This window comes from Amphiprion ocellaris, chromosome 3, assembly GCF_022539595.1.
Source record: "Amphiprion ocellaris isolate individual 3 ecotype Okinawa chromosome 3, ASM2253959v1, whole genome shotgun sequence".
NCBI classification, from domain to species: domain Eukaryota; kingdom Metazoa; phylum Chordata; class Actinopteri; family Pomacentridae; genus Amphiprion; species Amphiprion ocellaris.
The window spans coordinates 34,302,853-34,327,274 of NC_072768.1; the positions used below are offsets into that span (position 1 = coordinate 34,302,853).

Consider the following 24,422-nt stretch of genomic DNA (forward strand, 5'->3'; position numbering starts at 1 on the left):
TAGAAATGCTTTGATTTAAGTCACTTTTTATGGTCAAATAGTTCAATAGGTTTGCTTCTAAATGTCGAATGAGAACATCATCTGTACTTATTGATAGAAAAGTCAACACAAAGTGAGAAATGAGAGGGCAGCTGGACTTTAATCTGTCCGGTTGGTTTCTCTGATGGAAGAACTGAGTCGGTCCCTCCTTCCACGAGCATGTCATGTTTACAAAGGTGACTCCAATCTGGAATTACTCTTGAATCAATGCGTCTTCTGAAAATGACGGGGTGCGCCGGTGGCATTTCAGCACCTGTAATTTGTGACTCCACAGATGTTATTCAGATTGGCCTGTTTTTCCACGAGCAGCTGAACAAAGAGGATTTTAGCTGCATGATTTCCTTCGTGGTATTTTCCCAAATGAACAACTTTGATGAGAGAAGTGGGCTGTAAATGCCACCCTGTTTGTGTCGCCGACGGCATTCCAGGGAAACAAGCCAAGCTTCAGTCTGCATAATGTGATTGTTGATCCACTCATTCATCACCTCTGAATACTTTTTGTCCACTTTGTGCGTTTGTATTTGCTACTTGTGTTCACATTCTGACAACAACGGTGACAGTTTCCGAGTTTTTTGCAATGCAACTTAAAACAGAGCAGCAGCCAAAATTATGCTATTTGGCAGATCCAGAAACTGTAAAAAGAGGAAACATGCTTGAAATTTCAATCTTCAGACACATTCTGCATTGATATTAATGCAAAGTGTGTGGTTGTATCAGGAACATTGACCAAATCTATGCTTAGAATCGAAAAATGAAGCCATTTTTTATAGCCAGAAACTGTAAAAACTGAAAAAAATTGTCAAAAGTGAACTTTCAGATAGTCTTTTATTTCCTTATTTTCATGTAATGTGCCATTCCATTGAGGAGATTAACCAAATCTGAGCTTAAAATCATGACGTTTCATCAAAATCAGTTTATTTTACTTGTGTCATTTTAAAAATCTGTAAAAAATAAACAATTTGAACGCATCAGATTCTGGAAAAAGCAAAAAATTATTTGCTTCCACGCTGTGAGCAGTTGAGCTGCTCCAACCGTCATGTGACAAAAATTCTGAGACTTTTCAATTGAACTGCAGGCTGTGTATTTAGATTTAAATCATAAACTTCTTCACTAGAAACATCGAAGTCTTACCTGGAAACCATCTTTAGTCTCCGCTTCTTTGTGGTGCATTAAGACAAGACCTTGAATACAGCTCAATAGTATAAAAGCTATACTGTTTTGCTCAAATATTTTTCATTTGAAGCCATTATTTGTGATAATCAACTTATCACAACTTTAAACAAAGCAGTAGCCAAAATAATCCATTTGTCAGAACCATTAACTGTAAAAAGAAGAAACATCCTTGAGATACGTTCCGCATTGATTATTAATGCAGAACATGTGGTTCCATCAGGAAAATTAACCAAATCTACCCCTAAAATCAAAATATGAAACCATTTTTTAAAGCCAGAAACTGTAAAAACAGGGAAATTTGTCAGTAAAAGTGGGTGAAAACATCAACAAACTGTTATTTCCTAGAAGGAGCTCTGAGTCACACAGGAATCATAGAAAGCAAACAATAGAGACAAAGGAAGCGAGCAGGTTTTTTTTCTCACTCATTCATTGCATAAAGTGGTAAACTCTCTCTATGTAGGTTTCTTTGTTTTTTTGTGTGCGTAAGTGACAGATTTCCATAATATAAGCTTTACATTTGCAGTACAGGAACTTGTGCAGCAATGAAAATAGGACAAACACTGAAAGAAACACGATAAATATAGTCAGCTCTGCATTCAGTCTGCAGGTTAAAATCAGAGTTACCTGCTCAGAAATCATCCAGCTTTTCACCTTGTAGACATTTTCTGGAAATAAACCAAGTGTTGGATTATAACCTGTCACACCTTAAAGAAAAAGACCTTGTGGAAAACTCATTTTCTCACCTATAGCCAGTGACAAAACTGGTAAATATGAGGCTTAACCCTTAGAACCTCTTTCTTCTGCATTAGATTGCTCTTCAAGTATTTATGTCAGCAAGGTGTCAGGAATATCAAATGAAACTTCAGGGTTTGACCTTTCCGGTGATGCCAGTTGCTTTTCTGTGCGACGAAGTGTCTGCGAATTACTCATCCACTTGCCCAGATGTGGAACATGTATCGTAGGAAAGCTGGAGCTTCCTAATGAGGCTTGTCATGTAGTTAAACATTATCAGGTCATGAAGACGGATCAAACTTCAGCATAGTGACGTATTTACTAATTTGGTCACACATTTTCACACTCCTGCCTCTCCATTTTATTAAGTTCCTGTTGGTATCGCATATCAAAACAAGAAAAGCCCTCAGAGAGTGCAGTACTCCGCCAAGGCTGCTCATTCCCCCGTATGGCATTATCAGAAATGCAGCATTTTTTATTTATTTTTTTTTAGAAATGTAGTATTTGTTTATTAGTTATTGATTATCAGAAATCACGGCACTGTAGAATGTGGCCATTTAATATAGATGTACCCACAAACAAAATGACCTCGCTCTGAGCACAGGCGTGTGCTATGCATGTGTACGTTATGTACAGATACCGAATCACGTGACCTAAATATGTAGCAGGTGGCGGGAATTGATGGGACTCAGAAACACCCCCACAATTTAATCAGTTGTTCCTTGGATCATTTCTGGTGGAAAAGTCTCAATAAGTCTGCAACGGGCGATTTGTAGTAGGATCGAAATCATGTGATCGTTAACAGGCAGTTGATGTAGTGTTCACTTGTCACCATAGTTACAGTGACGCCGTGCCGCTATCTTGCAATGATACAGAAACCTTTAAGAAATCCGTGGATCCAGACTATAAGCCGCATCACCGCCAAAATCTAATCACTTGGTCCTTGTGTCATTTCTGACCTTCCCTGAAAATGTCATCCAAATCCATTTATCTGTTTTTGAGTAATGTTGCGCACAGACAGACAAACCAACGCCTATCATCACATAACTCCGCCCCACTTTTTGATGACATGGTTGTTTCTCTTGGTGATAGAGTATTGTTGTTTAATCCGGTAACACCAGCTTTGTCTTCAATATGAGGCTGAAATTCCGTTCCATTTTGTATGAAAAATAATCAGATAATATAATTTTTTCTTTGGTTTGTCTCTCCTGATGATAGACCTTTGCAAAGAGGTTACTGTATGTGCACGTCAGTGGATAAAAACATATTTTACCTTGAAGCATTGTTTAGTCCAGTTTCCAAGCCCCATAGTGCATTATGCTTCTGATGCTTCCAGATTCCACACAACATTCTAGGAATCCATACACCAGCGATTTGTTGTTTTCTACACTTTATAAATCTGAGGCTGCAGATTTATCAACACACTTCAGATGGCTTCAGGGATTCAGTAACCTGAAAGAGAAGCTGCTTTCCATTAAGTTTAAGGCAGCTGCAGACTCAGATACATTAAATGTAATTATTTTTCTTTCCCTGACTGTGGAGAAATGATTAATTTACATTTCAAGCATCGTTTTGCTGCACATTCGCTTTGCTCTTGTTAATAAAGTCAACAAAAGTGGCAGCAGTCGTGTTTCCGCGGCGTCTATTCTCAGAGCAGAGTCGACACATTTTCCATCAAACGACTCGCTTCATCTGAACCTCTCACCTGTTCGTTGCTTCTCCTCCCACCTGTGCAGAAACACCGGCTTCCAAAATACCACCAAAAGGCGGCAAAGTGAAATTTCAAGGCTGAGAAAGAAACAAACTGTCAGAGTGCTGCTCCTGCTGGTCATTGTAATCAATACGTAGACACTTGTGTTTCTCCCACTCGGCTTCCCGGCAGTCTTGGCTAGTAAACCTGCATTTTCTTACTACATTGCATACAAATAACAATCAGTCAGTCAAGTATTTTAAAACAAGCTTACTTCTAATATTTTTAAGACCATTTTTTCAAGGCATAGCAGCATCTGATGCAATAAATAAACAAGCTCACATGAGTTTATGACAGGTTTTTTGACAGCAGGCTTGTGGGTAATGGTGCAGAATATCCAAATGACTGTCAGAAACCTCGATTTTTCACACCTTTGAGGTTTTGTGGCTCCTTCAAACTGCTCGTCAAACACCTGCAGATCTGATGGAAGTTTGACCTGATTCTAAAATTACTTAAAACTGGGCTCAGGCTGTATAGTTTCAGCCTGGCTAACGTCGTACACAACACAGAAACTATTGAAATTGTCGACTAACTGTCAGTGATCTTTGAAAATGAGCTTCTGATTTCACAGTAATCATGTAATGTCTTATGTCTCTTCTTTTGTAGGTCATTCCACCTCAATTCACCAAACGTCTGCCCATGTTCAAATTGGCAAAGTGTTGAATATTGATTGATCATGACTGATCATGTGTAAAATCTGCGCTCATAGGTAGCATTAGTTTTTGAGTTAAAAGAAGGTGGGGTCATGTCCATTTTTGCAGGGCATGGTGGTGGCAGTATCATGCTGTGGATCAGTGTTTGAAGTGCAATAACTTGAGAAACAATACAGCTACAGTCCTGAAATTTTACAGGCTCAATGATACAACCCTGCTGTGACAGAATAATACAAACCAGTTATATGATGGTGCAAATTTGGTGAAAAGATGTCCACTTTTTTTCTACTCCAAATTTCCACCAATCATAAACACCTTAATTTTTTCCCCGAAAACTCTATTTGGTGGCTACTTTTCATGAAATATTTTAAAGCTCTATGTTTTAAAAAAAACTATGATTTTCCTTTTAGCCCAGTAGTAATATTGTATAACTCTTCCAGTTGGGACGCTATCGGAGTGGTTTCACCATCATACCTTTTCAATGCATGTTCAAATGTTGGCCATAAATGCCAAATACATCATTTGAAACTTTTTGTCATGAATTATGTCTCTGACTGGCACAGCATTCTACATTTTTAAAGCTCCTATTGATGCCAAACACAGGATGAAATCAGCCTCTCAGAGTGAAAAATTAAGGTTTTATGGTTTGTGGAATATTTTTGGACAAAATGTACACAATTGTGACTAGTTTGTATTATTCTATCAAGGTGAAGATCAGATGTACATATTAATGAATCTACAAAATTTCAGGACTGTAGCTACATTATTTCCCAAGTTATAGCGCTTCAAACATCAGTCAACAGCATGATACTGCCACCACAATGCTCTGCAAAAATCAACATGACACCACCATCTTTGAGAATTTTTACCTCAGAAACTAATGTTACCTATGAGCCCAGATTTTACACGTTTTACTTAATGACATATGTATGCACAGAAAAAACAATCAGACAAATATGAGATGATCAGGTGTGAACTTATTAAAAATATTTGGTGAACTGAGGTGGAATGGTCCCTGTATTGTGTCTTTGTTTTGTAGTAGCGTTTGAATTCAAGGCATTTCGAAATTTGAACATAATTTCCTCATTTGCATGTATGTGTTTGTGTGCACACTTTTCATACTTCATCAGTAAAACTTGTGGCCACCTACATACAAACCCACCCGGTGCAGCTTCGACGCCGTTTATCTGATCCCCTGAGTGCTCGCAGTTCGCACTGCTGCATTCACCTTTTTCATTTTGTGCCAACACAACGTCCTGTATTGCTAATGTACAGGACCTTGGCACAGCATGATTAAATTATGGAAATCTCACTCCAAAACGCACGCACGCACACACCTCCAGTTCAGGGACAACCTGTGCTGTGCAGCAAATCAGAGTTGCAGAGAGCGAAGCCTGAGGAAGTCTCCAACGTTCAGTTCTGCTATTATTTGTTTGGTATTAGTCTACAAATCTATTTGTCTGTTGAAACATTTGACTGTCTGAGTAGTAAAACAAGTTTCCAGATCCTTCATTTAAGTGTTAGCAACAGCACGGCAATACAAAAATACAACAGACTCAAGCATTCCAATTTTTACCTTTTAAGTAAAAGTAAGTATAGCATGAACAGACTTTAAAGTACAAGTAATCATTGTGTATTATAATTGCATTCACTATTGGTTTAGTTCAACTTAAAAAGTGCATTAGAGCTGCTTTTATTTTTCTATCGATTAATCTATATTGACTTTTTGTCTAAAGTCATTGATTAAATGATTCATTTTCCTGCAAAAGAAGAAAATGCCTATTTAAGTTTATTTTCATGACAAACTTATTGCATAATTGCAGCACAGTATGAAAAGAACACAAACGTTTACATGTGAAAGTGCAAAACTGAAGCATTGAACTAGAAACTCCAACATGATAAAATAACAAATCACATGATGAAAAGGTTTGGTCTGTACATTAAATGAAGATTAACATGGATGTAGTGGATAGTTTATAGCACGTAGAAGCTAAAGCAACTCTTTTTTTTTCGCCTTATTGTGTCATTTTTAATTGATTTTGAGTGTAGTTTTAAATTGAAAATCCGGCGGAATTCACAGCACAGTCACTGTATTTAACTCCTGTGTTTGATTAGTTTGTCAGACGACGTTGTGGTTTTAAAATCAGGTTTAAAGTGGTGCAGAGCAGCAGCTTTAGTTGGCATGGAGTTGTAATGGACCACATTTTAATCGCTATTTCATACTTGTTGTTTTGTCTGACAGCAGAAAGAGAAAAAAACATAAATGAGGAGCGCTTTCGTGGGAAATTCGCTGGATTAAAGCACTGTATGTTTGAGCACAGAGGGCAGGAGAGAAGCAAACAGGTGTAAAGAGCCTCTTTTGTGTTTCAAGTGTTTGTGCTGCTGTGGTGAGCTACAGGAACTCTGCTCAGTGAACAAACCACCTTTTTGTTCTCTGATAATTTGAAATTTTTAGAAATTTTTATGCTAAACTAAGTCAGATTCTGGCGCTGGTGCCGGTGTGTAAAACTGTAGCGCTGAGTGCAGCCTATAGGAGCCATAAAAAGACTGAAGTCATGATACTGAAGAAGAATATTTGTTGTATTGAACTAAAAAAGTCCTTTGAAGAATCTCAATGTAGGCGCATTTATAGCATCGTTGTCCCAGCTCTGATTGCAATACGAAGTTGTGATGTTGTTTAATTTACAGTTTAATATATATTATTTGCTCTATCATACCATTGCAGATATCATACAGGCAAGATACAGTGGTTTCAATGAATTGAAATGAGGAAAATGGAAAAAAAAGTGGTTTTAGATATTGATATCAATGCATTTTTACCATCATCATCATCTTAGAGACAGGGAGGAGGAGGGGCTTTGACACGGGTATAATCACTGATTTTTTAATATTTGTTTATTGATATTATGTATTTTCTATTTTGTTTGTAAATATGTACATTTATAACTATGGGAGTGGGGCACTGAGTGACTGATGGTCAAGATGGACAAGGGGTAGGAGTAAATAAGCTTTTGCTTCGTCCTACTCCTTTTTGGATATGTTGGGTTATTACTCCGCCAAGGAACGACAGAGTTACATACGTGGACAAAATTGTTGGTACCCTTCGGTTAATGAAAGAAAAACCCACAATAGTCACAGAAATAATTTGAATCTTTACTTAATAATAAATAAAAATTCGATCAAAATTAACCAATGAAAATCAGACGTTGCTTTTGAACTGTGGTTTAACAGAATTATTTTAAAAAATAAACTCATCAAACAGGCCTGGACAAAAATGATGGTCCCCCTAGAAAAGACTGAAAATAATGTGACCATAGGAACATGTTCAATCAAGGTGTGTCCTCTAATTAGCATCATAGGTGTCTACAAACTTGTAATCAGTCAGTCGGCCTATTTATAGGGTTACAGTAGTCACTGTGCTGTTTGGTGACATGGTGTGTACCACACTAAACATGGACCAGAGGAAGCCAAGGAGAGAGTTGTCTCAGGAGATTATGGCAACTGCAGCAACCTTCAGTGCATAAGGTTATTGTATAAGATGGTCATACTGCATGTTTTTTATACAAAACCTTAATCCAAAAGGTAACTAGTAGAGAAGTACTAGCTAGATAATGAACGTTAACTGGAATGAGTCTTAAAAAGAAGAAGCTGTTGCTACATCAGTATAATGTAGATTGTAAAGAGCAGCGATGAGGGTTTATTTATTTGTTTAACCTACATTTTGTATTTTGCAGCTCGTGCACTTCAATCCGAGGGCTCTTTAAAGATGATTGACATTTACCCGGCTTCTCTCTCTTTAATAAAAGTGCCGCTGCAGGTGTTGGGGGAGTTTTAAGAGCGAATTCATGCTGTATGTGCCTGAGTTTGCTGCTGACATCAGTGGAAAGAAAAAATAAACACAAAATTTGCTTCACATTGAAGAGTTACTCCAACTTCGCTTCCTCTTAGCACCTCATCTCCTCCCTGCTGTTTCACGATACATCTGCGAGCGTGGGTCATTTCCTTTGCATCAAAATTATTTCCCTCTGCTGACCGTTCTGGCGCAAGTAAAATAAAGGTAATTTCAGCAAATAGAGCTGATCTGCGGGGTCTCGGAAGCTGTTGCGTCTCCTATTCTGTTGCTGTCTTGTGGTGTGGTTACTGGCAGAGAGGATGTCAGGGTTGTTGTACATTATTTATGTTGGGGTTTGCAGGGTGAACTAGTGGCTGCAGCACCGGGACTCCGATAATAAGAAACAGCTGACATGATCCACGAATGCTTGTCTGTCATATTGAACAACAACAAAAAAATCTCCCAGTGGAGGAGAAGGAAACTGGCACATTAGAGAAGCTTTTGTGACAAAAAAAGACTCATGTGAGCATTTGGCCAGGAATCACTGTGGGTTTTTGTTAGACATGTGTAATTTGGGAGCATTTCATGCTTTTGGAAATGGGGTTAGCGCTATCTGCTCTGCTTGACTGGTGTGTTACTGGAGAATTCCTAAGTGGGTCTAACCAAGCAGAGCTGGCTGCACGCAGTAAATTGGGTCACTGCTGAATTAAACACCAGCTTTCAGTGCTGCTACACAGAGAGGGACAGGTTAGAAATAGTCATGGGCACAGAGTCCGAATGCAAAGAGAAAGAATCGGAGCTGCGAGGAAACAAACCACCCGTCCGTCGTGGAAAACGTTAGGCCAGGCGTCACCAAAAGAAAACAAATCATGAGGGCGTTTTCTGACTTGGCCTCATTGTGCTGCAGCAGAAATCGACACGGCACAACATCTGAGAGGCAGCTTTAATTCGGGGAGGGATGGTAGATATGGAGGGAACAGGGTGTAAAGAAGTGAGGTGCAGAGGAGGCAGAACAGGAGCCAACAAAAAAAAAAAAAAAAAACACATTCTGGCTCCGGTGGTGGAGTTGCTGGAAGTTTTTTGACAGTTTGTCAGTGAGAAAACCACCCGAGGTTTGGACCAAAACTCCAGATTCTGGAGAGTCACTGCACCGGAGTGGAAGAGACCAACAAAACGGAACACAAAATACCAAAAAGAGAAGTTGCAGCAGAAGAAAAATAGATACAGTCTTGATGTTACAATGAGAAATTCATTAACACATGCTTCCTTAATCCTGCAGCTGAGAAACAGCGAGGGGAATACATGAGGCAGATTCAAGAGCAGCACATTTGCATGCAGCTCTCTGGAAGGCTGCAGTCCCAGTGGCTTCCCCAGTGCTCTGCAGTGGTCCCACCGCTCAACCTGCTGCATCCAGTCAGCCACACTCAAGGACAAACACACTTTGAGGGCAAGGGAATTAATATTTGATATCTAGCTCTGCATCATGTGGTGAGACAGACAGTCAGGCATTCAGTACTAGCAAGCAGATTTAGAGTGGAGTCGATGAATAACCACTCCCTGCTGCAGAGCCACCAGGCAGCTCACCATAGAGAGGCTGGATTACAGATGAACAGCAAAATGCTTATATAATAGTATAGTAAAAAAAAAATGCTGAATACGGGATTAGGGCTGCAACTAACGATGAATCGTCTAAGCACAATACGTCATCAAAAGTGAAAGTGAGCGTGCCATGAAACAGAAGTCACCGTCCGGGCGGAGCACGGAACACAGACAGACATCCACGCTGTATCATGCATATATAATATATGCATATATGATATATGCACTTTGCAACACGGACATCCGTGTTTACGTTTACAATACTGTGGACGATACAGCGCAGTTGTCCAAACTCTATTGCGCATATATATGTACGATACAGTGCGGATGTCCGTCCATGTTCAGCGCTCCGCCCGGACGGTTATTTCGGTTGCAAAGCACGTTCACTTCTGCTTTTGATGACGTAGTGTGCTTAGACGATGAATCGATTCATCGTTAGTTGCAGCCCTATACGCGATGCAGTAATTGGTTCACCTTATCTGATAGACTTCTAAAAAAAATGCTGAATGTTAGAAATGGATGGCTTTAGTGTCAACACTGTTGCAGCTTTACAGGCGGCCAAAGGTTTGCCTTGTAACATTAGCTTAATGTTGCAAAAAGATGGATTTGAACCCAAATCATGATGTTTTTCCTCAACTTAACCAAGTAAATTTGCTGCCTGAAGGTAACCAAACAGCAAGAAAACTACACTTGTGTCACAAAGCAAAATTAAAGTTAAAAATATTGGTCCCACATTGGACATGGATGTCAGACTTCTTGGTGAAAGTCCTGTGACTTACGCCGCCACCATCAAATACAATGTTCTTATGCTGCTGGAAAACTCCTACACGTGTCAGATATTGACATGTCTGGCCCCAACACCAGCAGAAACCTTGTGCATGCCGCTTAGATGCTGCCGATTTTGACAAAATGACAGTTTTTGACTCTCTGGTAATGAAAATGGATGGTTGTGAGTGCAAGTGCATACAGCATGAACTTCTAAAGGCACTTTTCATTGCTTTTTGTAGAGTTGATGGACCAGAGATATAGATCTGATTCTTTTGTATTCTTGTTTGTATCTCTATATCCAGTAGGAGCTGCTCAGTTGTCTAATAACACACTTTAACAACATGAAACTATAATGAAACTCTGTCAGCTTCCTATAAATCTGCAGCTCTTGTTGACAGGAAGTTAGTACGAGTATACATACTGCAGCTCTGGACAGTAGTCTATAAAATATGCTACGGGCTTCCTTTAGGGCTGCCCATTAAAAAAACATGCACGCTGTTCAGGCGTCTCATGCAAAAACACTATTTGCTTCAATAAGTCAAAGACTTCCTCTGTCAGTGTGATAATTCCAACACTGTGTGCTTCAGCGCAACATTCAAACCTGCTTCTATTGATCGTTACATCGGCCCACAGATCCAGCAGTGTTTTCTCTGAGCACACTGGTTATCGGTGGAGCTCCCAAAGGGCTGCCAGGTTCTGAAACATAATCAGCATTGTGCGTTTACCACAGTGCAGCGGAGACAGACGGCAGGGATTCGGCTAAAGGTCTTGCAGCAGACTGAAGTGCATGCTGGATTGATTTCACAGCAGCTCCAGAAATCACTGAAGGCTGCGATAACACCGAACTTGAGAGACTGAACAGCAGAGGAAGCAGGGATTGCACCTGTTTTACATAAAATATGGGCGATTAAAGACAAACAAGAGCTTATTAAACAGCAGGAAGGTGTTTAGTGGAAGCTGCAGGTCTGATAAAAAATTTGACGGAGGCTGAAGGTCTGAGTGTTTAAGTAGGAAAAGATAAAGATTGAATGACTTCTTCAGGCCAGTAGAGGATAGGAGTGGTTTGATTTTCAAAGATGCTTATCGGCTGAACAAAAGCAGTCGTACTCATCGTCTCCTCTACTGTTAGAGATAAGCTTTGGAGACAGAATGTGTAGCTGCTGGCCACGTATTTAAAGATAATGCGCTCGGGCTCTTTTGAATGAATAAGAGGGACACTGGCGAGACCAAAAACAATGAAATGTGAAATGTCACACGAACACACTAGGGTTGATCTGCAACTGGGAGCTAAACTTTAGACAACAGCGAGATTCTGCAGCCATGTAAGGATGTCTTTGTATGGAGCTAAATGAGGGCAACGGCTACATCAGACCTGGCAACCCATTTATCCAACAATGGTGATGCCTGTTAGAAAGCCGCATACCAACTCATAGAACTTTAGATTTGACAAAAGTCCGTCTTTGGTCTGATCTCTGTGTATCAAAGTTACATTCATGAAGTCCCTGAATCTTTCTACGTCCATCCTCCACTATTTCCTGCAGGTCAAGCACACCAGCTCCCCTATGACTCCATTTACAAACTTTAATACTACTCTGCACTACAAAAAGTTGTAGTATTGAAGTGACCATGTTGGAACTGGATTCTGCAGAATATTCATACAGAAAATCCCACCCTTCAAGTCATCAGGATTGGTTCTTCAGGTTTGTTACTAGGGATAAACTAATTATCATGGCCAATACTTGGCAATTTTCCCATTATCTGTGTTTTTTTATTGGCTTATTATTGCTAATTTAAATGCTATTTCAGGTCTAATGCAGCTTCGTCTTTGTCGTCACTCTGTGGTCTCAGAAATGTCTGTCAAGCAGCAAAAACTGAACAAACACAAACCAGGACATTAGCTTCTCTAACAGTGGCTAAGGCTATGCTAACAGCTAGCAGCTAAGTTAGAAGGCAGCTACAGATTAACCTGAACCAGAGTTTGGAAAACAATAATTAACAAAGCTTTAAGATCTAGACCTTCGTGGGCAATAAAAGTGACAGAACAGAGAAATATTAATAAAACAGAACAGCAGACAGAACTACAGGAGACAAACTCATCAATCTCAGTTGATCCCACATAAACAAAGGCGAGTGTCCTATTTAATCACTCCTGTTTTTATTTTACATATCCAGTTATAGTCACCCTTATTAATGAAGAAACCTAGTTATGAATGACAGGTTCAATACGATCATATGCACTTAAATATTGCATTTATTGTATATCAGTCTCAAATATCGGTTGTCGGTCTTGCTTCATTACCAATAACTGGCATCAGTATCGGCCATAAGTAAAAGACCCGTGTCATAACATATGAAACTCTGTACCTCTGAATCTGTGTTTTTGAGACTGTCTTCAGCATTTAGTTTAAAATGTGTCCTCTGGCATATGAAACCATATGAGCATGTTAACAAGATTAAAAAGATCCACAGAGTTTCAGTTATGACCTGTACTGCCACCTCAGTTTCTTTCATGTGCTTTAAAGAGCAGCAGACTGAGCCCCTTAAAACCGTGCGGTCGATCAAAGCTACATCCATGAGGTCCCGGCCTCTTTCTACAGCCACTCTCTGTTGTTTGCTGCAGCTCAGGCACACCAGCTCACCCGCTACTCTGCACTACATAGGATTGTAATATTGTCAGAACGTGTTCGACCTGGATTCCAAAGAAGAAGAATGATGCAAAAAGCTCCACCTTGCCAGTTGACAGGATTGGTTTATGGCATTTATGGAAGTGCAGAAGTCTAAATCTGTGTTTTTGAGATTGTCACTGGTGCACTGCAGTTCTAAGGTGGTCATTTCACTCATAATGTGCATAGAAAAAACACCAGATGTGCTTATTAACAAGGGAAAAACTTGATTTACAGTTAAAATTCTGAGTGAGTTTCATTTAGATTTCTGCTTTCGTGAAGACAATTTACATTTATGAAATTTATCAACTTGGAATTACATGTTGTTCCCTCAGTACACATTTAACCTGCTATACTCATTTGAGTCAACCTGAACCAATTAGGTTTCTCATGATGCTGTGCGTCTGACGTCATGACGTCTCCGCCTTCTCCAGAATGTTCTACATGCAGTTGCGCCATTTTCTCAACAGCAAAGGATTACTACTTTTCCGTCGTCTCTGAAGGTAAGTCAAAGGTAAAATAAATCCTTTAATATGTTGTATATAAAATGGCCCAACTGTATTGGTAAATTTGTTAAGTTTTTAGTAAACTGACCGACCCAAACCGGCTATCTTTCAGTCCTGCGGACATTAGCAAGTTTTACATTAGCACAATTTCAATATAGTTTGCTGGTTTTGTTAAAAATCTATTGTTATAGATTCATGTTCAATTCACTGATGTGTGATATCGAGAAAATGTATACTCCAGTGATACTTTAGCGGGTCAGTAAATTAGCTGTACCCTGCTGCTGTGTTAGCTACCGCTAGCATTCTGCTAGCGGGGCTTTCCTTGAGCTGTTCATTATCAGACCAATTGGTAGTTTGAACTTGGACAGGTCAGTTAGTAGTTTGCGGGCGGGACTCTCTTGGTTTAGTATCGTAGCTTAATGTTGTGTATTCATGCAGCGTATTGGCGTTGACTTAAGTGTAGTTATTCTGTAACATTAGCTCTTTATAGCAGCAAGCTAGGCTCTCGTTTCTCTTGAGACGACTTCGGGCGCGCCCATTTATACATGAGTGTTGGTTCGCATGCCTGTCGGCGCGCGCAGTTCATGCGGTCACGCTTTTGGATTGTCCTCATGGCCACAGGTAATGTGGGAGGGAAGGTTGATTATGTTTTAACTGTGGTGCTTCCAGGATGCGTGAATTTACTGCCGCCTGCGTCGTTTTCAATATACTCAACGTTAAGAGGGAGAGGACAGAGGGTGCGTGCGGCGCACGTACACACCGATCGGTTGTGGTGAGGGAGAGGGAGTATATGGTGTGCGGTGTCTCGGTGACAGGGCTGCTGTCGTATTTACGCTGCACATGGAGGCAGTAGTGATGACTGTTTGCTGTGTGAATTGTGTCCCAGCTTCGTGTTGTGCCAGCTCTGTCCCTCCGAAAAAATAAAAGTAATGTCAACAGTTACAATTTGTGTTTTGTTTTTAGATTAATACAGAGTTCCAGAGGATCACTGCTGTTCCTCTTGAGGAGAAGTTCGTGGCACAGTTAGACATGCACTCAAGTCAGCTGATCAAAGTCATCCGTGCCAAAGGAGGAGCAACACGCCAAAAGACTTCAGATATCATGGACACTTTGGACCAGGTAGATCTGCACCATCAAACGAAACCCTTCATAACTAAGAGGGCTGTCACAATATATCTGTAGTCTTCATAAATACATTAATATGGGCAGGCCAGTGCTGATCATGGCTTTCATATGCATAAATGTTTTTAGCGACTCAAACACTACACTGAGCTCATCCCTTTTTTCTGTAATGAATCTCTGGGCTTGTAAATGACTGTTTTTGAATAAAGTGCAAGAGTTAAGCTATAAGAGTAAGGATGTCTGTACATCTGTATAAAATTAATCGTTTGTTGTTCTAGACTGTGGACATTAATCTTCGGAGGGAATGTGTGCTGAAAGCCCTCACCATCTTCATGGGAGAAGATGTAAATGACCTCAAGGAATATCTTGTAAGTTTCAACAGTTATTTGCATGACAGTACATCTGTCAAAGGGACACAAAATATTCTAGATTTAATGTACTATAAAAGCGAGATTTTCTCAACTGTTGTTTTTATTATCATGGCCATATTGGATATAATGTAATTGCCAGCACCAATGCACAACATATTGGATCAAATGTGTGTGTGTGTGTGTGTGTGTGTGTGTGTGTGTGTGTGTGTGTGTGTGTGTGTGTGTGTGTGTGTGTGTGTATATACATATATATATATATATATTTTTTGCCAGGCTTATTTGATTATGCAAGTTCAAAGGAATAGTTTCACCTCTCTCTGCAGGTTGTGGTGTGTGATGACACCCAGTCAAGAAATAGCCCAGCACATAACACAGATAATGTGATATCACCCAGAAATTTCATCACAGTAAGAAGTGAGGCAAATGATGATTTGTGTTTGTGTCCTGTACCCTTCTGTAGGACTCTGGAACAGATGATACTCAGAGGGAGCTGGAGCAGCTCACCATGGCAGTGTTTGTCATTCGGAAGGAGGGGGAAGGACTTCAGGAGCCACCTGAAGACATTGGCATCGTCATTGACGGCACGGAAGTACTGCATGAACTGACTTCGGTTGCCTCAGCTTGTGCCATTCTTTTAGGTTTGATTTATGCACTAAACCTAGCTTATCCAAAACCCCTTCACTTCACTTTTGAAGTACTCCAAAAAATCCTGATGCAGCTTGATCAGCATAAGATGTCCCCCAAAGTCTATAATCTGTATAGCAAACTTCAAACCTCACAGTAATGATACACTACGATGGATTCCTCCTCTGGGCCAACAAATGGCCTAGTGCCATACTGTGAAAAAATAATGGTGTTTGCACATAGTGCATTTAAAAAACGTGTCTCTTTCTGTTGTTGGGCCTCATTTTAATGCTTGACGAGACTCAACAAATGTTCCTGAAAACCACAATTTGAAGTGCTTTTACACTGATTTTGTCATGGTTTGGCAGAAGTTTGTTTTCTCCAAACATATTTCCTTCTGTTTGTAGGGAAAGGTTGCATTTCAATTTGGTGTGTTCAGTTACACAACAAACAGTTGTGACCATGTGTAACTGTGATTTAATACTCTCATAGAAGTGTTCATATTTTTTCATCCCCATTATTCAGTTATAGTGTTCAGATCCATAATATTCACTTGCTTTAGTTGATGAAAGAGGTTTCTGCATAGTCTTGGCACGTTTTCATAGTTCTGACAACACTGTATGTGTTGATATTGTTAGGCATATTTGTGTAATACTTTGATGCACTATTTTGCACTTTGCCAACAAAATTACTTTGTGGTCTTACTAACAGTTGTGCATTTTGTGCATGTGTTTTAAAAAGGACAAACGTGCACTGTGTTGGCCCAAAAGCTGTGTTGGTGGCCGTGAATTTAACATTTACACAATAAAGTATAAAAAAAACCCGATCAGATTTGGTTTTTGTTTTTTTTTTGTTTTTTAAAATATTCTCAGCCAACTTAAAATTGTAATTTTAGTTATATTAAAATTAAATTTCATTTCAAGGTTACTACAAAAAGTAATTTTCATGAAACCATAATATTAGGTTAGAATGGAGCATTATTTTACTTTTGGGTTATGCAAATTACTGAGTTGGAAAAACTGAAAATTTTAAGTTGACTTTCTTAATTTTAAGTTGGATTAATGCAAAATGTTGATTTGAGAATAATTGAATTATTAAGTACATGTTACTTGAATTATTAAGTAGATGTAACTTAAATCATTGTGTTAATGTAACTCAGTAACCTAATTTCAAATATCTTAAATAATTAGATGTTACCACATGAAACAATTCAATTAAGTTGTTCCAAGTCTTTTCTTTTTTCAGTGTATCACAGTGCAGAGCCTGTAGTGTCACTTCACCTCCTTTCATGTGCTTTAAACGGCAGCAGACAGTTTACATGGTTGTTTATTCTGACAGGTCCTCACAATAATATCGTGCAGGGCTGTTTTATTGTCATGAACAAATGTCCAGAGATGTCTGATCATCCTGCCTTCTTCTGCAGATGATTTCACACCGATGTAAGTGTGTGTTTGTGTGTTTGATGCAGATGATGGGAAGCTGTCTCTGGACGAGTTCCAGGCTTTCTTCTCGGATGGCACGCTGAACGAGGAGGAGCTGGAGAAGCTGTTTCACACCATCGACTCTGATAACACCAGGTCAGCACTGCTACACCATTACTGCATGTGTGTGTGTGTGTTTGCCTGCAGCATGCATCGCTCCTGCATGATATACATCTGCATACAGTGCATTTACATCGCATGTTTGTGTGCTCGCTGCACCGTGACTTTGGGTTTGATCGCATCTCACTATCAATTATGAAAAGGAAGGGAGATGCAGACAGCTGCTGCACAGCCTCAGTAGCGCTCTTTTCCATTTTCTGTGTCTATATGTGTGTGTGTGTGTGTGTGTGTGTGTGTGTGTGTGTGTGTGTGTGTGTGTGTGTGCACGTGCACTCAGGTAAAATGTATGTAATTTATCCTGCAGCCAGGAAATGTCACATCCACTTCTGAAATCTCTTTTTATGGAGAACCTTCTGCACCGAAGCCCTTTTCATGAAGCAACACTTTGAGGGAGGAGAAAAAAAGCAAAATAAAAGAACTAAAAAATGAAACGGGAGCGGAGACAACAACGTAAAGAGGGAAGAAATGATGAAAGAGGAGTGAAAACTGAGGAAAGTCATTGTTACCTGTTTTTACGTCTTCCCTCGCTCCGTCTCTTTGCGTCAGCCGTGCGACGCTGCAGGATATTACAACCCTCTCCTCGGCTCTCGAGGACATTTTGTTTTGATTGACTCTCGTTACATCAATCTATTTACCCTTTATAATCAGCCAATCAGGACAAGTGTGCTGACACAGTGGGGCCTGAGTAATCAAAAGCCCGGCTCTGTTCATTTACACAACCTTCCCAATCCTGTAGGGCCCTTAGAATAAAACGAAACCAAGCAGAACAAAAGCTGACCTTTATAGTTGTTGTAGAATTGAATTAGGTTCAATATATAAATCGTGCAGCAGCCAAGATTCTTTTTTTTTTTTTTCTTTTCACATCAGCGCAGTAAGTGGACCATGCAGCTGCCACCATCTCTTCCTGTTTAAATCCCCACAGTGGATGCAAAAATTTCTATTCATTAGAGTTAAGTAGACTTGGTGTGAAGGAGCCTTATCGTCGTCACGTGACGGCAGGTAAGGTTATCGATTGGTTCGAGTAGCAGCAGAAATGATGGTGTAAGCGTTTCCTGTTTGAAGCAGGGGTTTTGATGGATGTGGAAGAGGCTGGACGGAGGCAGAGACTGAACGCTGTCCTGCCTCCAGTCCTTCGTCTGTCTCTGTCACTCGGCGGTTTCGTCTTTGTTCCCCTCTCAGCCTGTTTTCTTGAGCTTTCTGTCACGGTTTCATCACTCTGCTGCCTCTTCATCCTGCCTCCATCTGTCACTCACTCCTGGCTTCAGCCCCTTTTCTGGCATCTCTCTCGCTGTTTGACTTGACTTTACTTGATGTACCGACTGTGTGCCGTAGAGGAGGAACACCAAGAAATCTCAGCTTATGTCGCTTTCAGACTCGCTTTAATTAGCATCTGATAGCGGATTTTTCACCAAAATGCAGGAGCAAACTCACCTGCAGGTCAGTTTAACGGAGAATATTGTGGCAGCTGAGGAAATCTGAGCAACTCGAAGTCGTGGACATCTACAGATGCAACTGTTGCAAGTTGTTTGTCCTATAAAATGTCAGAAAATGGTGCCAAAAATTGGGCTCATTCAGCAGTTAAAATGTTCAAACTGTAGAGAACTCACAGAAACAAACTTATTATTCTCAGAAGAATGCATGAGTTTGTACAGTCTCCACTTTTAAAATGCTACACAGGCTGTGATGTCTGTTCATTGTTGATTCATCTTACATGAATTCTCATGTAAATCAGCATCAGATCAGTTTGTATATATATATGAGTGGACCCAGCCTGTTCCTCTCAAACTATATAAAGAAAAAACACTGATTGAAAAGGCAAATACAATAGCATTGTATGATAGTACGCAGGACAACAAGCTTTTGTTACTGATCTGTCAGATATCCAGGGCTGAAACATCTGCACAGATGTTAGTTTAACAGTTCTCACCTTTCTTAGCAGAAATATGGGCGTTGCTAAAAGCTTTCAATCATTTAAATCAGCCAAGTGTTAATATAATAATAATAACAATAATAATAATAATAATAATAATAATAATAATAATAAATAATAAATAATAAATAATAATATTTTATTTTTATAGCACTTTTATGGGCACTCAGAGACACTTTACAGGTAAAAAGCAAATATTAAAGCATAAAATAAAGTCTGATAATGATGCAGAAACAATAAAACCTGCAGCCAGTACATCATTTCTGTTCTAAAAGGTCTACAAATGTGTTTTCTACCTAAAAAAAACCCTGTTTCTCTGGAAACTCAATATTTTTGATCATCCTGAGTACATTATGTTTCTTCTAGTTGAAGAATACTTTTACTCAAGATAAAAACAAAGATAAAATTCTGTGATTACAGCTCCTTCAATGTGAATATTTTCTGGTGTCCTTCCTCCTCTGTCACACTAAACTGACGATCTTTGGACCAAACAAGACATTTAAAAAAAAAAACTGGATTCAAGTAAATGTAAAAAACAAACAGCAGACTGCAGGTCCAATAAGTTTAAAAACTGAAAGCTGATTAAAATGCACAATTAAATCAGTTTTGGCATTCATAAATAATCAAAATTGTGCACCTGGAGTCAATGAATCTGCAGTAGAAATGATCAAACGATTAGTTGTTAACTCTTTAAATTAATCAATTAATTTGAGAACACATTTAGTCAAAAAAATGCCTAAATTCTGTGTCTTTGCAGTAATAAAAGAGTTAAAGTTTAAGAAAAATTGGTCTGGAACACCTTGTTTAGATAGTAAACAGCAGACTGCAAGTCCAAAAAGTTTAAAAGCTGAAAACTGATGAAAATTAACAATTTAATCAATTTGTTGCATTAATAAACAATCAAAATTTTGCCCCCAAATGTGTTCAGCCTCTCTTGCTGATATATATCAACCACACACGTAGAGTAAACCTTCAAAATCGATATATGTCCATTTAAAATCTCTATAAATCAGTTACGATGGAAAGTTTCTGTCAGATGTAATATATCTACAGTATCTACACCAATCAGCTGTTAGATCAGGTGAGTCAGACGTTTCCCATCATGCCTTGAGGCCGTGCAGTCGCAGGAGAGCAACTGCAGCGTGTCGATCTGCTGATATTATTGTTGTTCACGCTGACCAGAGTGAGTCAGGATCAAGTGCAACACGAATCTAACATTGTGCGTCAATCGCCGACAAGCGATTGAAGACAAATCAATTACAAGCTTTTAAGATGCCATTTATTCATATGTTAATCATTTGGTCATAGTTAGTTTCTTCAACCTTTATTCATTTTGAGGGACACTAAGTGTTTACAGGTTAAACTAATCAGTGTAATAGAATAGAAAAATGCAGCACATGTTTAAAGTTTCAGTCTAAGGATTCTTCTTTGGTTAACTTAAGGAATGCAGGACTTAAAGGTTCTCACATGGTAATTAAATTGAACCATAACGGTCTAATCCAGAATTAGCCGATGGCAAAAGAGTTTGTATTCACTGTTATATTGTAAACAAGCCGTCATTATTCCCCTCTGGGAGAGAGGAGTTGGACAAGTTGTCACTTTCTCCTAATTGCTATGGAATGAATTTACCAACAACCGAGCACACAGTTAGTTTTATTATTTAAAGTAATGAGAGTCAGAGCAGCATTTCCACGACGCCCTCAAATGCTTTTTGTCCTCAACCCAATGAGTTTACTGTCACAGAGGAGGAAAGATTCCCATTTATGAAGCTGAAATCTGTTTTTCTTAAATAATCAGTCAAACTGATTAGTCTTATCAAAAGATGTGACAAATAATTGATCGATTGTTGCAGCTCTATTCAAAACAAGTATCTCTTTTTTGCTTATACCCAGAACATGACTCCCAAAGACTGGTGTTTTTACAGAAAATTAAGGGTTTATTTCATGTTTACTGTGTATTTCTTCTTCTGATCAGAGGAAAGTTGGGCATAAGAGCAACAGAATTGTCAAATTCGGTGCGGATATCAACTGATTTGTAGTCTTGAGTGTCAATCCAGCTACAAAAACATTACATTTCCCATAATTCCCGTAATAGTGAACATGCATCTCTTTTAGCCACCAGCTTATAAAACTGGCTGCACATTTGTAGCCTTTAATCTCTCAGGATAACGCTCTTCCCAGGTCAACTTCAACCCCTCTTTACTCCTTTTATTGAAGTGCCACTTTACGAGCAATAATACTTAATAAACGCTAATTTAATTTAATCTCATTTTAATATGAACCTCGTCGACACCTTTGCTTCTGCCTGGCCTGCAGACATGAATGAGAAACTGCATGGAAGCCTCATGTCAGCACTTTTGCTTGGTTTTGTTATGAAACCTTATTTTTCTGAAATAAAGTAAAATCCTAAATACTCTAATCACTGACCTAAGGTGGCTGTATCCTTTACAGAGAACATCAGAATTACTAGTTTATTTGCTCTGTGACAATTCAGCTTGCATTTAGAATAGGAATGTAAATTTTAGATGGGTTGCTTGACTGATAATCAGCCACATTTATAATTAATTATTTGATAAAATGAACAAAATAGGTAGGTTTTTCCATATGCTGAATAAACTGTTGAATCAGTTCGAGTTTATACTCAGAATAAAATGAGTTCTGTTTTGCGAAAAGTTTGCAGAACAGCTAGAGTAAACACCAAGTTATTGAACTGAAAGCTAAACAAATATTAACTTCATCCAAAGTGTTAAACACAGCACACGAGCTGCACTTATCCACAGTAGATAATCTGTAATGTTCCTAATCTCTTCTCAGTAGTTTGATGTCAAAATAGTCCTGATAGCTGATTTACATGATGTAATGACTTTAAGCTTGTTTTAGCTGGAACAGATGTGCACAAATACCGTTGCAGTAACTTTAACAGTCCAGGAACTCTGTTAGTATTTACTGCCAACTCTGAAAAGTTTTTATACTCAGAGCAGAGTGTGGACAATACATTTAAGTTCAAATGTTGTTGTGAAATCATTCTAGCTGCTCTAGCTGCTGACAGGGACTTAGCACCTGGTCTATGTTAGCATTTAAAAGTCCTACGTTAGCATTAGCATGTTGGCTAGCTAAACTGGACACCATTTTCACAACTTTATTCTGCAGAATTCATCAACATGAGTGCGATAGTTAGTAGGTAGACAACAGTGATGTGCACTTGTTTTGTGAAAACCTCATGGCACGTGTCCACATGATCCATCAATTTCCCGCAATCCATTTATTGTCTATGTGAAACGCACCACGTTGCATGCTGGTTCCATTGTGGTGCGTTTCGAGCTGCGATCCGGTGCGTCTCCCCGTAACTCATTTGCTTAAAATAGACTCGACTTCTTTATGCAAATTCCATGCGGCAAACGGAGGTTCGATGCAACACATAACTTTCGTTTAACTTCCAAACTAGCCATCGTTCAACTAAAATGAGGACAGATTCAGCAGCTGCACAGGTTATGTCTTGCCTCAAATGCTTTCAGAAATGCTTTTCACTGAACTGTTTTCATAATAAAAGAGAGAGGTTGCAACCGAGCCGCCATGTTGGTCCGACACATCTACTGGACTGAAGCTTCAGTGCTGTCATGTGACCACGTCGTGGCCCACTAGTGACCCACCGACCAAGCAGGCGATTTTCAGATGCAGTCCATTGAAATGCGAGAAAAACGGATCCTGTGGACATGTACCATTAAGTTAATCAACAATACCCCCTTGCATGTGCACACAATTACTGCACCTCTACACTCTTGTCCTTGCAGTGTACTTGCCGTACGAACATGAATTTTGGTCTGCATGTGGACAAACTCTGTGAGACTTAAGTAGATGATGAACCAGAACCTAACAGATCTTTGTGTACTCGCAAAGTATAACAGTCACTTTGAAAAGTCAGCAAACACATATGTAACTCCATCTCATTACACACTGATGGTTCAAGCAGGTATTAAAGCAAATCTACAATACTTTTTCTGACAGATAAACCACATGTCCCTCATCATGTTCTGCTTTATCAGTTAATATATTTTGAATCGCTTAAAGTACTAACAGTTAATCATAGATATTCCTAATCTGAAAATACCATTTAGATAGTAAACAATCTGACACTTTTATTTTAGCCAATTAGCTGTTGAAGAATCTTTATCCTGTCATTAAGCTCCAAATTCAACTTCAGTCTACATGTGCTATCAGTAAACATGAAAATGCACTTAATGTTGAGTAAAACTAAGCTTTTGTTGGACGTTTTTAAAGACCATCTGTCACAGTAATGGATCAGGATTCATCCTGGCAGACGCCCTGCATGTGAAATACTTAATAAAATAATTCAGGTCCTTAATAATTCAAGACTGTCTAACAAGGATCGACAGAATGTTCAAATGGCATTTTTACAGTGTTTATTTTCGACATTCCAGTTGTCATTATACGTGCAGCTTTACTGAACAGTAATCTGTTATTACGATGGACAGATGGAGTGTTTCTGCTCGTCTCCTCTTCTGGCTCAGACTTCTTCCCATCATCGCTTACATCTCATCCCTCTTTTGGCTGCATCGTCCTGCTGCCTTCATCCTCGTCCTCCTCTTTTCTGTCCTGGTCAGTCAACCAGGGAAAGCCTCCTTTACACCAGTGAAGGATTCGCTGCCAAATGAGTCCCCGCACGGCGAACCGAGCATGAATGATGGCAGCGGATTGATTCAGAGTCCTGTCAGAGAGTCTTGTTAGATCGCCTTGTGCCTGCCAAACTCTTTCTGTGTGTGTTTGTGTGCATGTGGAAAACAAAAAAAAAAAAATACAAAAGCCTTTCCTCTGGTTCTGACCCTGCTTTCTCCTTCCTTTTCCTTCCCGTTTTCCTTTTCTTCTGACCCTCCTTTTATTCTCCTCCTTCTGCTGCTCCTCTGCTATGCTGTGATAGTAATGTTGACACTAAGGAACTCTGCGGTAAGTCGACTGCCCACGCACACATCACACACATTTCCCTGCCACTGCCCTCATTTCCACTCTTATCTATTATTAAAAAGGGCTTCTCAGTTGAAATG

The 24,422-nt window shown here is 39.4% G+C and overlaps 2 protein-coding genes across 3 annotated transcripts in view; both read left to right on the top strand.

Annotated features, from left to right (window-relative positions):
• necab2 (N-terminal EF-hand calcium binding protein 2) overlaps positions 1-24,422 on the top strand; it is a 233,004-nt gene that overhangs the window by 71,250 nt on the left and 137,332 nt on the right. For both annotated transcript variants that reach the window (XM_055008047.1, XM_055008046.1), the window contains exons 3-4: positions 17,301-17,409; positions 24,299-24,324. In XM_055008047.1, coding sequence (XP_054864022.1) covers positions 17,301-17,409; positions 24,299-24,324 — 135 coding nt within the window. The remainder of the gene's footprint in view (positions 1-17,300; positions 17,410-24,298; positions 24,325-24,422) is intronic.
• On the top strand, positions 10,223-16,621 carry si:dkey-184n3.2 (uncharacterized). The gene is made up of 3 exons (XM_055008048.1): positions 10,223-14,834; positions 15,116-15,205; positions 15,669-16,621. The coding sequence occupies exons 1-3, from the start codon at positions 14,745-14,747 to the stop codon at positions 15,990-15,992; spliced, it is 504 nt and encodes a 167-aa protein (XP_054864023.1). The 5' UTR covers positions 10,223-14,744; the 3' UTR covers positions 15,993-16,621.